Source organism: Lactuca saligna, chromosome 5 (genome assembly GCF_052625555.1).
Source record: "Lactuca saligna cultivar CGN05327 chromosome 5, ASM5262555v1, whole genome shotgun sequence".
Lineage (NCBI taxonomy): Eukaryota > Viridiplantae > Streptophyta > Magnoliopsida > Asterales > Asteraceae > Lactuca > Lactuca saligna.
The window spans coordinates 223,824,300-223,839,832 of NC_136421.1; the positions used below are offsets into that span (position 1 = coordinate 223,824,300).

At 34.6% G+C, this 15,533-nt stretch overlaps 1 protein-coding gene across 1 annotated transcript; it reads left to right on the forward strand.

The window, feature by feature from the left end:
- The first annotated feature begins 1,007 nt into the window (after nt 1-1,007).
- LOC145045368 (protein NODULATION SIGNALING PATHWAY 1-like) lies at nt 1,008-2,864 on the forward strand. The gene has a single exon (XM_078993707.1). It carries the CDS (start codon nt 1,096-1,098, stop codon nt 2,737-2,739), a length of 1,644 nt encoding a protein of 547 aa, XP_078849833.1. The 5' UTR covers nt 1,008-1,095; the 3' UTR covers nt 2,740-2,864.
- Nucleotides 2,865-15,533: the final 12,669 nt, after the last annotated feature.

The window sequence follows — 15,533 nt, forward strand, 5'->3', positions numbered from 1 at the left end:
GTTTGGAATGATAAAAAAAAGATTGATAATATCAACTGTGCTATATATTCATATAAAAAAAGATACTGAAATCTGAATCAAACAGCCTCCAAGTGAATAATGACTCCAACATAAAGTGCCTAATTAGGTTGCATAACACATTTTTAATAAATGTACTTGAGGGAACATTCTATGTTTGCTATGTTTATATCTAAGAAAGCATTTGCATATTTTGGTCTCTTTCCACTTCGATATAATTTTTCCCCCTTTTAGAAACGATTTCCACTCCAAATAGCTGGGGTGGGGTTTGATTAATGAATTGTTTAAGGTAGGCCAAAAAGTCAAATTTAATCTTTAGCCAATCTTAAATCTTCCAAATTTAAAATCCTCCCAACATAAACATCGTGACGTAATCTCATCTAATCAAATGTTTTAAAACTTTCAATTTATATATTATAATACAAACCCGACAAGTTATCATCATTAAACCAGGCCAAAAATATTTTAATTAGCTAATAAGACAGGAAAGAGTAGACCCACAGAAGAACAACTCGTTTAATACTATTTAATCCCATAAGAATACAAAATTGCCGTCTTGATTACAAAAATTAAATCGAGAAACCCAATTCATTCATCTAAATTAGATGCAACTATGGTACAAGTTAATGAAAAACATATATTTTATATGAATAAATCAATTTTTATCCACAAAAAGTAAAATACCGTTGCACCTATATACAAATCAGGTAAACATATATTTTAATGATGATTCAGTTTCTTGGATGATGATTATTCAGAAATTGATTCGTCCAACTATCTTTACGACAATCATATAAATCGGTAAAAAAATATATTTTATTTTGTTAATTTTTTACTGAAAAAATCAAAATAGTTTCCAAAAGATATCTTTCAAATTCCACATTTTTTATTGTTTTTAAGATTGATTTTAATAATAATTACCAACATCATATCTTCCAAAAAACAGCACACCCATCTCACCTTAATTATGCTTTTCAACCTCCAATCCCCTCCTATATATATTCTTAATCATCCTCTAATCACAAACAATTATTCACAAAAACTTGAAGTATCATTTCTTGTTTTCAGATATATCCAATGATTAAGCAAGATTCCCTGTTGTTAACTTCTTTTCCCCTAAACACAAACCCAGTTTCTGAAACCATGTTGTTTGGTGACCCAGATCCATATCCGGATCTCAACTCGGGTCAAATCATGGATTGGCTAGAAGAGTCATTACCTTACCTTCCATCTCTTTTAGATGATCTGTATGACTCCACTGATATCATCGATGATCCATGGTGGGCACCATTGGAAGAGCTAGAACACGACGTCATCAATGCTAATACGATCTCTACTTGTAACTCTGCAGAAGACTTAATCCCAACAGTCAGCAGTTGTACTACTACACCACCTACTGATCTTCTTAATGTCCCTGAACAACCGGAAGAACAACCGGTGGTTGACTTGTCAAAGAAAAGAAAAGCAACAGAAGAGGGAAAAAGATCCGGTGGACACAAGAAGGGGACAGGAAAAGCTACCAAGGATAACTGTAATGGCGGGAAGAATGATGGGAGGTGGGCGGAGCAGTTGTTGAATCCATGTGCTGCAGCAATCGCCGCCGGAAATGTGACACGTGTCCAGCATCTACTCTTTGTTCTTCACGAGCTGGCGTCACCAACCGGAGATGCTAACTATAGGTTGGCGTCTCACGGACTGCAAGCGCTCCTCCACCACCTCTCCTCCTCCACCGGAAAGGTGGTGACTCCGACCCCTGTCAATGCCATGAATTTCACCACGGCGACACCTAAATTCTTCCAACGATCGTTGATCAATTTTAATGATATAAATCCATGGTTCACGATTCCTTTCAACATTGCCAACAACGCGATCCTACAAGTGTTGTCGGAGCAAGTCAATAACAGGACTCTTCATATCCTCGATATCGGAGTCTCTCATGGGTTCCAGTGGCCTACGCTTCTAGAAGCACTGAGTCGCCGGCCGGGAGGTCCGCCGCCGTTGGTTCGACTCACGGTCGTCCCACCGGAAAACCGACAATTTCCTTTCGCTAACTGCCCTACTGGTTACGACTTCACCTCAAACATCCTCCGTTTCGCGAAGGATGTCAATGTCAATTTACAGATCAACACACTCGACGATTGTCCTTTGAATAATCTAAATCCCCAAATCATCAATTCATCCCCAGATGAAACCCTAATCGTATGTGCTCAATTTAGACTTCACGATCTAAACCACCACACGGAACCAGACAACAGAACAGAGTTCTTGAAACTGATGCGAAGTATGAACCCCCAAGGAGTGATTTTGTGCGATAACAACATGGATTGCAGCTGCAAAAGCTGTAGCAGCTTCGATGCAGGTTTTTCCCGAAGCTTGGACTACTTATGGAGGTTTTTAGACTCCACAAGTGTGGCATTTAAAGGGAGAGAAATGGAAGAACGGAAAGTGATGGAAGGGGAAGCTGCAAAGGCTCTGGTTAACATGTGTGAAATGAATGAAACGAAAGAGAAGTGGGGAGAGAGGATGAGGGGCGTTGGATTTGTAGAGAATGCATTTGGAGAAGATGCCATGGATCAAGCTCGTGCATTGTTGAAAAAGTATGATAGTCACTGGGAAATGAGAGTTGAGGAAAAAGATGAGTCTATTGGGTTATGGTGGAAAGGGCAATCTGTGTCGTTCTGTTCTCTATGGAAAATAGATCCAAAAACTAGTGATTTGTAGAATTATTAGTAGAATAAGTCTTGGATTGTGCTGATTTTGTATCAGTTTTTTCTCTCTTTTTGTGTAGAGCAAAACTAAGCCTTAAACTGCACCACTTATTCTTGTTTGTTAGTTAGATTGTTACTACATTTTTGCTCATTTTCCTGCCATTATCATCAAAGATTTCAATGTCTGAGCATGCCTGAATCATCTTAATATCATTTATCAAAAGGTGAAAAACGGAAGTAACCAATTAACAATGCTCAAGATTTGTAAATTAATGATTCCTGAATACGATAAAAAGGCAAATGTTTAAGAAACTTAAAAATCATATTGCCTTTGCTCGTGTATACAAAAGATAATCAATCGAACACCGCTAAAACAAATGATTTGCCTACAACAACATGACACTTAACACAGGATTTTGAGGCATTTGCTAATAAAAAGTGATTAGGATATTATAGTTACGTAATAATTTATTATAAAGTTATACATCGTAACATTTTAAAACACAAATTATTATATATATAAAATAAAATAAAACTGTTTTGTTTACGAATCATTCTTTTTGCCAATGTATCCGGCTTTCCTATGATGTCATAACTTTTTGAATATTAAAAATTATGTCTAATGTCTAACGTTAAATAAAAGTCGTTCAGTTTTGATATGCCAACAACTATTAGTTGGATCCAATCATTTTACCATTTGCAAATTATTTTGATATATAAAACTAATATATTTTTTTTCTCCAATTCAATAAATACGACAAATAATATGGTCCAAAGCCCGAACTCTAAAAAACTATTGATAGGCATCTTTCCCACTTTTGACTCGATCACTACAACGCATGCTAAGATTAATTTGTCGACTTCCGTAATTTAAAAAGTAACGAAGACGATAATATTTATAAATATAACTTGTAATATAATATGGTAAATGCGATAGAAACCTTCCTTTATAAAAAAAATTCAGTTAGAAAACTGATTATTTCTTCACGCTTCTGGGAATAATTTTTTTACAAATTGACGATGAATTTAATATATCTAATTCATAATATATTATTTCACCAATAACATATGAAAAAACGATATGTTGGTTTTAAATTAACTCAAGTGATAATAAATTCGTATCAACAACTCAGCTTAAGCTAAAAATAATAAGTAAATATATATAACTTTACCTAAAGGACAAACTATAGGATCAATGATTTTTCAGTCAAATAGTGTGTACCATAAACCTTTCATACGGTACTTTTAAATGTTCTTTATTCCACTTCATATCGTTTCTACAGAAAAAGGTAATTATTTCAGATACCATTCACACGTTGTGTATCACATGCATCTCTAATATAAATCACGTGCACAACGTAAGACTCATATTATATGGGCACCATGCCACGTTTCCTTCCGCCTCTGCCATCATCTTCTTCCACCTCACAACCATTTTCTTCCACACCAACTTCAATGTATATATCACAAACCACGAACACTTTTGTAGAAAAAAAAAGAAAGGGTAGCCAAAAAGAATAGAAGAAAGATGATTGGTGATCCTTCATTGTTGTGTTGATCAAAATTCACAACACCACAACAACCATGACACACGTAGCATGGTGTGCACGTTCGTGGTGGGCTGTGTTGGTGGCAACAAAGGCCCTTCGTGAAGGGTATATCGGATGGTTTAATGAGCTCAATCCATAATGAAACTACAACTCTCATAAAAAAAATTGTTGAGATTAGGTTCAAACTCCATATTATGAAAATCTAGCTATCAGACTACATATATTTCCATGTACTTATATAGATAAATTATTAGCTAGATATATTTTCCATATAACGTATGTTATATAAATGACGGAAATTTCAATATGCTAGCAATGAGCTAGATATAAAAGGAAACTACATCGCGGAAATTACAAGAACCAGATCCTATATCTAGGGTCGGATTCGAGAAATTGGTGGTTCTGTACAACTTAGTAAAAAATGACCTTGAAACTTTAAAATTCTAAGGGAGTGTTCGGCACGCATCGTTTAGATGCGTTTGAGAGCTTCTAGCTTCTAGCGTTTGATAAAACGTTCCGTTTTGAACAGAAAGTCTCGTTTGACACTACAAGCTTCTAGCGTTTAGTTTATATAAAACGTTTCAAATCCAAATTTACTTCATGTAGCATTTAACAAAACGCTACATGATATCCGATACTTGCTACACACTACACGTTACCCGCTATCGGCTAGTTTTCCCGAACACGCCCTAAATATCACATTTTTAATATATTTGTAAAAAACAAAAATTCATCAAAACAAATACAGAAAGAAATAAACTCATTTCTACCTAAAAATTAACATCATTTTAATATTTAAACCCAACCACCCAACCTCTCTATAACAGAATTTTAGTATTAGGAAAACATCGTATTTACAAATTTTTTTTTCTTTTTCCAGCCCTTGAAAAATCAATTTGAAAAGTGAAATGTAAAATTCTAATAAATAAAAAAAAAAACAAAAAAAATGGATGAATGGAACTTAAAATCCAAAACTTATAATCTTATATAATCGCAATTATTAATTACCTTTTCAAAATTTGTGAAGTCAGAAACTAATAACCTTATTAATTTACCTTATAAAAATTATGTAAAACTTGATTTTTGATGACTATCTCCCTATAACTAAAATTCTATAAAAATCAAAATCATAAGAGATTAAAAATCAGAATCATATATTAAATCTATCTCATATGAAGGATAAATTTTTTTTTAATATCTCTAATTATTAGAAAGAATAAAATAAGAAATTCGTAATTCTTGAGAAACCAAATGTATTACTCTAAGAATCTGTAAAAATCTGAATAGGGAAAATGCTGTACAAAGTAAAAAACTTTCAAAGGTATAAAGCATACTCAATTACTTGAAAGTTGCAGTTGAAGCTTAAAGGTCGTGACTTTTGAATAGAAGTGTGTTGTTGTTGTTGAAGGTTGAGGTTCATGAACAAGAATGGTGTTGAATGTTTTATTTTTTAAGAGCAGAAAAACCGAGATAGAAGAATTTGTTGTTGTCCTTATGAAGCATTGAAGGATGCAGTTTTTTAAATCCAGAGATATCGTAGGGATTATGATATATTTACAAAGAATTGAATCATTTCTTGCCTTTAATCTTCATGTGTTTGATTGAAAACGAGGCAAGAGAAAATTCGATTTCAATCATATTCCCGCTTTCAATTTCAATTTCGCATGCTTTAATTTGGATGTAACATTCGGATCCTCAAGGTACGAAATTTTAAGTAAAATGTGGATTTTGTGTAACGTCCCAAATTTCAAGACTAAAATTTTCATTTTAATAAAGTGCTTTATAAAAATATTTATAATAAAACATCACCGATTAACATCCTTTCATAAAAACACAATCACAGGTCTCAAAACCATATCATACAAATAGTAATATCGTCAGAGTACAATCCCAAGAACATCATAGTGCGAAATCATGTGTATGTGATGCGTAGCTATCGTGCCAGCTCATTCCCTTTTGCTGAAGAGGTGCCTGAAACAAAACTGAAAATTGTAAGCACGACGCTTAGTAAGTTCCCCCATCATACCACATACCACATAACGATCATACTATCGGGCAATTCTGGGGTGCCCAACCTACCCTGTCTGGCAATTCTAGGGTGCCAACCTACCTTGTCCGACAATTATGGGGTGCCGACCTACCCTGTTTGGCCATTCTGTGGTGCCGACCTACCCTCCGGTTTATCACAACCGTCTACGGGGACAGTTTCACCCCCTACTACTACCACATAATAACATAGCATAAACATACTGTCAAACCTTTTTGGGGTGCCTGACCTACCCTGTCGGTCCTTACAACCGATACTGGGGTCTATCCACCCTTACTACTATTATCACATACCATCATGATATGCTAACACATAACTCATAACATACACAGACATATCATACAATTATCACGCATACAATTGTCTTTACTATAATCAGCTACTAGTGCGGCGATATTGGTGCCTTCGATCCACTTCTACTGGAAGGTAACTCACCTCAACGTCGTGAAATAATCAAACTGTCCTCGATGTTGTAAGCAACTCCCTCGAACTCCTACACATATCAACCTTCCTTAATTACCCTTTCATGTCAACTCAGGTCAAAGTCCAAGTCAAGGTCAACACCTTGGTCAAAGTCAACTCCGGGTAAAAGTCAACATCTGGGTCAAAGTCAATATTTGGTTGACCCAACTCACCGAGTTGATCCACCAACTCTTCGAGTCCTATAATTCACTAATGCTACAAGTTTCGATCATACTCGTCAAGTCTTCCAAGAACTCGTCGAGTTATCCTTCATACATAGTTGGGACCTTCTACAACTGACTCGCCGAGTTCATCCTTGGACTCGGCAATCCTTTCTTCATGCAAGTTGGCACGTTTAGACCTGGACTCACTGAGTTCTCCATGAACTCGTCGAGTTCTTCTTCATGCAGTTGGGACCTAGTCTTGAACTCACCGAGTTCCATGATCTACGGGTCCATAAACAAACCCAATTTGATGAGTCTTCTTTCAACTCAACACATTACTCATTATCAGAAGGGGTTTAGGGGAAACTGCGACCCGACTCGCCGAGTCGCATGAGCAACTCGTTGAGTCTCTCCATGTCCAAAACTATTCCGCCTGTTTCAGTCGGCCTCAATGCATCCAGAACATAGATCTAACCTCCTAGGTTCCATATTACATGTAAAGTCACAAACTTTACGTCTATGCATGGGTCTTCAAGCTCAAAAGACCCAAAAATGAGATCTGCATGGTGCATGGGACTCCCATGGCCCCAAAGTTGGCACCTTTATTGATGAGTTATGAGCATAATGCCATTCCTATGGTGTACATGCAACCCTAACTGCTTTGATCTAGGTTTGTCTAATTTGAGCATACAACATTGAATACCAAAGCAATACCCTAATGACTAGCATACAAATATGAAAATCATATATGATTAGGGTTAGAAACATTATATTGATTGTTATGTAGCAATAACAATCACTATCCTTCTTGATATTGACTTGTAAAAGCTTAGTGACCCCAAGTGTTGCACCTCTAATGGAGTTATAAACACCACTAGCAACAAGATGGCTTAGGAGAGGCAGGAAAAGGCACAAAATTCGTCCAAAGTAATCTAGATAGGGTTAGGGACGATTTTGGTGGCCTTAAGGGTTCCTTTTATAGTTAGGCTTCTAGGGTTATCAACTAGGAAACCCTAATACAATTTCTTATTCCTTAAGCAGCCCAAAGATCCTTCCAGAAGGCCCCTTTGACGATTTCTATATGGACTCCCATACAGAATTCGTCCATTGCTTCTTTATGGATCCTAAGCCCAACTTTGTAACTATCTTATAATTACAGTATCAGTCCCCTTTATTTAATTAATCTCTTTTGACCACAAAATTAATTCCAAATTAATTCTTGATCAATATTAATTAAACAATATGATTTCTCTTTTATTATATTATTCTTATAATATATTAATAAACACTAATTATCCTCTTTCTCCATAATTCATCCTATCAGTTGTTATGGTGAAGGAAACTCAAAAGGATCATGCTCATAATCAGGTCAAGTACACACCAAAATAGTTATGGGCTTAGACACCTAATCCAACAGTCTCTTACTTAGATAAGTCTACTAACTATTTTGCAAGTACGACTTCAGAACCTGATTAGCAATCATAGCTTTCAAAAGCCATTGTCGAACTCTGATCTTATCAACAACGTGTCCTTTAGATAAGGGATCATATATTCCTCCATTCTAGATATCGTATAGACATGAGACATGGATTATAATCATTCTCTTTGTCCATGTGTTGTTTCCCAATTTTTGATTTAAGACGACTGAAAACAAACTACAGTTGAACGCATCAACTTAGTCCAGGCTTAGCCAAGCGCTTAAAGTGTCATCACTAAATCATCTAGGGGCCCACATATATCGCTTTTATCCCTCTAAGTTTAAAAGGAACAGATATACTTTGACTCATATGCTTGCTCTATTTACTCATCAGATCATACACAACAATATGTTTTATAATACCAAGTTACTGGTGCGTTTACATATTATCAATGAGCAACCGACTCGTAAACTACAACTATATGTTTCCGTTTCAAGAATATAAGATATTATCGTCTCATAACCACTCGTAATAAAATCCATGAAGTGATTCACATGGGTGTGGGTTTAATCCAATACTCAAATCTTATTTCAGGAGCACTCATGAACACTGCAATAGACTTTTGCTATGTCTAAAACGCTTCAGACAATCTACAGTCAGATTCATGACAATCTTGCCTCAATACCTACTTTCAAAGTATGATCGACTGTGGATTGTTTGAATAATCTTATTATTCGGGAAGTCAAAACATGCGAAGTGAAACACAAGAATAATCGAACCCAATATGGCCTTAAACTCTTGAGTATAAATAAAACACCTCTTATTTAATTACCATATCGATTACACATTATTCATTTTATAACGTTTCGGATAATCAACTTAATAATTGAATTATAACAATAGTTGCCCCATGCTCCAAGCATGTGATTGGTTTTTGTATACTACAACATCATATGATGCACATACAACCCTAAATACCTTGGATCTATGTTTTCACAAATTATACATGCAAATGGTTTCTAAGGCATTAAACATATAACTAGCATGCATTTGACATGAACCATATAAGATACTAGTTAGGGTAACATACCTTTTATGTAGCTTGAAGTCTTGAGTGTTTGGCCTTAAGAACTTAGCCCCGATAGCGTGGAAGCCACAAATGAAGTCACAACACATCATGGGCAAAGGATGAAATTTGAGAGAGAATTCATACACACCAAAACCGTCCATACCCTCCAAGAATATTTTAGTTGTGTTTTTGGCTATGAAGTAACATATTTATATGTGGAATTCCAAAGGTCATGGGCTAACCCAAACCCATACCCATGGGTGTTATGATCCATGGTTCATGTGGCCCAACTCTTTATGTATCCATACATAAACTTCGTCCAACATGGATCATAAGCCCAACACATATAAATATAACTAATTACCATAATTAGTCCCCATAGATTTAATTAGTCTCCTTTGATCACTAAATTAATTCCAAATTAATTCTTGATCAATACTAATTAAAACATATGATTTCATATTAATATATCATAATTTATAATATATTAATAAATCATATATAACCTTTTCTCAAGAGTCCATCCTAACAAATTTTCCTGATGATATGCAACCCAAATGGACCATGCTACTCTCGGGTCAAGTGCATACCAATAATAGCTACTGGCTTCGACATCTAATCCAATAGTCTCTCACTTGGATAAGTCTAAAAGTATGTGAAAGTATGACTCCAAAACCCGACTAGCAATCGTAGCTCTTAAAGTCGTTGTCGCACTCTGACCAAGTCAATGACATGTCCACTAGATAACGAATCATATATTCCTCCATTCTAGATATCATATGGACTAAGACATGGATTATAATCATTCTATCTGTCCATTTGGTTTTTTCCAATTTCCGATTTATGACAACCGACTAATTGAACAAATCAATCAGTCCAGGTACGGCCGAGCACTTACGTTTGTCATCACTAAATCATCGAGGGGCCCATAGATATCATTTTTATCCCTCCAAGGGTAAAAGGAATGCATAAACTTCGACCCATATGCTTGTACTAACTACTTGTTGAATCATACACAAAGGCACATTTTATAACATCAAGTTACTGATGCGTTTTCATACAATCACTGTATAACCAACTCATAGTCAACAAATCATATCTCTAGATTTAAATAATATAAGATATTATCATCTCATGATCACTCGTGATAAAATCCATGAAGTGATTCAAATGAGCATGGGTTTAATCCAATACTCGAATCTCATTCCAGGAGCACTCATAAATGTTGCAGCAACTTTTGCTATGTTTAAACACTTTAGACATCTACAAGCCCAATTCATGATAGTCTTGATTCATACCTACTTCCAAAGTATGATTTACTGTGGAGAGTTTGAATAACCTAGTTATTCAAGAAGTCAAAACATGCAAAGTGAAACATAATAATAATACTAATCCTATATGGCCCCAACCACTTTTAAGAGTAAATAAAACATCTTTTATCTAAACACCATATTGATTACTCATTATTCATTATATAATGTTTCGAATAATAAACTTTATACTTGAATAAAAAAAATAATAGTCATGCCATGTTCCAAGCATGCACACTATGTTTGTCTAAACAATAGTTATGCCATACTCCAAGTATGCACACTATGTTTTTCTATGATCCTTACTTTGTGAAATAGATCAATTGAACATGATTCTAATGATGCTCATTTCACAATCCCAAATCCTTACTATAAATGTAAGAACACAAGATTCTTTGCCATTTACTGAAATTTGTTTGATTCTAAACTTATATGAATTGGTCCTCTTGTGATGACTATGCACAAAAGTCACAAAGACTTGGCAACATACATTACAAAGTATTCCAAGGGAAATCAATTCCATGGAAACAAAGTCTCGAATTCAAAGTACATTTCTTTAAACATCCTTCTTGCATTAAGTTTTCCAATCTTACGCAAATTTAATGAATAACTTCCACCTATGAAACATTTTCATATTCGCATTCTGACTATCACTTCTGAATAAGAGTTGCCTCCTTTCAGAATATGTCAATATGGTCCTTTCCAAAAATTTACACCATACTTCCAACTGTCCATGAGCAACCAATCTTTTGTAAACCTCATATTGTCCTCGATAATTCCTTAATCATTTTAGTCATATCTATTTCTATACCTTTTCCCCTCTAAATGCCCTAGGCATTAACAAAATTTAGAAAGGATAAATATTATAGTACATGTAATCGATCCAATATCAGAATCATATGGGATACGATTCATGATGTCTCAAATAAAGACATGATCTTAGACCAGACTTTATCTAAGCTCCTTAAACTCATACACCTTTCCTTAGATAAATCATATGTGTGTCTGAATTAATTCAGAACTTAAAACAATAAGTCCTAAAATGTTCAAAATAATTGTCAAATCTCACAATTCGAACCATGAAGAGGGATGTCGTAATCATGATCGGATTTGAGAATGCAATTTCCACAATCGTTATCTCCTTAAAATCTTCCTATTGAAAGCGTTTTCTCACAATCATTTTTATGAATGAGAGAAACCTTATGACACTTGGATTTTTATGGTGTATGTGTTCCTATCCATGTGAATTTGTCATAACCATAATCGCAAGACAATATTTGTGACAAACCCAAACTCATATGGACTGAACTTGTTCAATCTTTATTTCCTGTCACCTGGCAGCAGAGGGCCTACCATGTCTTCCAAGTAGTCAAGCAACTCACCCGTACAGATCAATGAAATTTCACCAATCAAGGTGCTTTTCTTTATACAATCAATTGAGAACTCTTAGAACTCACATGCATACTCAACTTTACTGGAATGGCGCAAAAATAAGAATATGTTAACACAATAGGTTACAAACCTCAAGTCATGTGCTAGTTATAAACAATAGGTTTACTCTTGATTAGTTTTTGAAGCTATTCAATACCATTAAGACTCCTACATACCTCTTAATATATAAGATTCTCTTGTCAAGCAAACACTTCAAGAGTTAGTGCGGATTCTTATCAAGACAAACACTTCACACAATTGGTCCTAGTTGGTCTTTGTCCTGTCTAAGACATCACAACTTACCAATTTCAAATGTGCAAGAGTAAGAAAATTTTCTACTTCACATTTAATGAGTCTAAAAATCTTCTGAAGATCATGTCACTCAAGTCACAATCTTGGAGTACCATTCTAAGACTTGGGTTTGGAACGAAGTATGATTTACCTTTTGATTTAACAATTTCAATAATTATCGATACCTCTTCTTAGTCATACTAGTGCACTAAGGTGTCCTTAGAGGATCAATTGTGATACATTTTCATAATAACCAAGTTAATCATAATACAAGATACTTAAGTACTCTCCCTTTTTTTCAGATTGGAGAAACTTTTATCTTTCTGCCTAATTGATTTTTCTTATTCATTTTGCTTTACATTGAAACCTTTTCAATGACTCAGAATTACACTTAATCTTGTAAGCATAACCATATTTACTAAACCTTTAGCAAATCATGACGAATATTCTTATCGTTCTTTGTGGCAGACTTGACCTAGTGCACAACAATGTATACTAGATCCCCTAGTCCTTCACTTGAATCACATACTTGTGTGAACAAGGAATTAGTCTTAATTTCCTAAAGATGAAGATTCTCATTCATCACACAATACAAGTCGTATGATTCCAATTTTCTGTCCAATTGAAACTTGAGTGGTGAGAATCTTTCCTTATTTGGAAATTTTTTGACACTGCCACAAATATCATAATTAAGAATCACATCCATTTCAGTATTGCTAAAAATAGAAACATACGAATATCAATTTTCACAAAATGCCATTGCAAAGATATAAATAAGACAAAACCAAAATTTATTTTATTTATAAAAAATACAGAAAAACTTGTCCTTACAATCACAATTAAAAATGCAAACTATGTAAACATTCCTAAGTAATCTATCCTAACTCTTAAGTAGCAACTCAAAAATCTGATCTTCAAACCATGCGATCAAAATCCATTTCTTCGTGATCAGACTCAGCTCACTCTTCCTTTTAAGCTTCCTTTCTTTTCTTCAACCCTACAAAACTGGAACTTAATAGAGTTAGATAGTGAATTTTAATATAGTTAATAGAGTTAGATAGTGAATTTTACCTAAAGAAGAGTAATACATCTTGACTCTCCCATCTTTGCGATCCTTTAGGTACATATGACAACTTCGCATCCAATGCCCCTTCTCTTGGTAGTAGAAACAAACGGACTCTTTTGGAACAGCACATGGGATAATTTTAGATTCAGCCTTTCTCTTTACATCCGATCAAACATTTTGACCTTGGCCAATCCCTTTCCATCGGGAAGAAAAGACTTTTCTGGACTTCCAATGTTGCCATTGTCAATATCCTTGGAAGTTTGGGAGGTTGATCTTCCCAACAAATTTTCTTGACCAATGCGCCAAATCATTGTTGATTTAGCAGCAATGAGAAAATAGGTAAGATCAATGACAGTCATGTCATGGTTCATCATATAGTACTCTCTAATGAACTCACTATATGATTCGGGAAGTGATTGAAGAACCAAGTCAACAGCCAACTCCCTTGAGACAATGACACCCAACATTCCTAACTTGTCAATGTGTGACTTCATCTCCAAGATGTGTGCACACACAGACTTTTCATTTTTCGTGTTTACTTGCCAATAGAGTTTGAGTGACCTTGAACTTTTGAAGTCTTCGAACACGTGGGTTAGGGAGAACTATTAGAGGAGGTGGAGGAAGTGAAGCATGATTTCCATTTCCATGATCCAATTATGGAATATCATCTTAAAGTGGAAAGCTTTTTTCCAAATGATTCAGTAAGACCATAGTCATTTGACATCTACAAAACGGGAGAAAATTCAAGTTAGTTGATAAGAATCCTTGATACAACACCCAAATGAAATATCAAGGCTAGGATCCAACACAATATTTTGTTATTCAGAAGAGGGATGCCGAAATCCAATTGCAAAATATTTGAAGGTAGGTAAATGACAATTTACCAATTTCCACCATGAAAAACGAAAAGAAAATTAGATTTTAAATGTTTTGAAACTCCTAGATCTTTTGAGATTCATTGAACTTTTTAATGGCATGTTTAATCTCGATTATGCCCTTCAAGTTTGTGATCGGGATGCCGAGGATAACAAACAAGGTGTGGATAACCATGCAAATTAGTTTGGTACTCTCGATGCCGATCACCACCCAATCAATGTACCGGTTAACCACACACACTCCATTGATCAATGATAATCTTACGAAAAACCCATTGACATCCTTCATAGATCCCATATTAGTGTGCTGGTTAACCACACACGCTCCACTAACGACCAACAAGATGCGATGTGTAATTTCATGGATTAGCACCAATTCCACATTTTTCCTAAAGTAACTAAGATTTGGGAATTTGTAAAAGTGTTTAGTTACTTTGTATTTCATTATACTTATAATAGAAGGTCGTGTCCTATCCTACCCGTTCGGCTAATGACCCTCCACTTGTCAAGAGTGCGGTGGGTAAGAGTGGATACCCAATGGCGGTCATTTTACAGGCCGCTTCCTTAAACACCCCTTATAGATCAGCTTCGTCAATGAGGCCTACTAACGGTAAGACTGACATTTACTTATACATATATAATATTAAACTGTTAAATTTATATAGTATAATGGTGTATTTTACACTTGTAAAATACTAAGTAGTTTAATTAACAAACTATACTTTTAATTTTATTAACCTTTAATCCATATTATTATGGATTTATTAATAATCTTTTTTAATTAAACACTTAATTAATTTAATTAAACCATAAGGGTGTAATTTGAACTTTTCAAAGTATTAGGGTTCTAGAATTTAATATTTCAAAATTAATACCTTTTAATTAAATTTTAAATTCCAAAACTTGAGGAGAAATTAAGAAACCTTTCTAAATATTAGGGTTTAATTATTTAAATTTCACAAACTAAAACTTTTAAGTTCAAATTTAAACCATAAAACCTAAAGGGTGTAAATTGAAACTCTTTTGAAACTTACTTGGTCAAATATTTGAATCATAATAATCCTATATTATCCATATTTAACCAAATCCACCAAGTTTGATAAGGATAAACATAACAATCATGT

What these genes read in the sequence shown, in the direction of transcription:
- LOC145045368 (XM_078993707.1), top strand. Translation starts at nt 1,096, where the DNA reads ATGATTAAGCAAGATTCCCTGTTGTTAACTTCTTTTCCCCTAAACACA.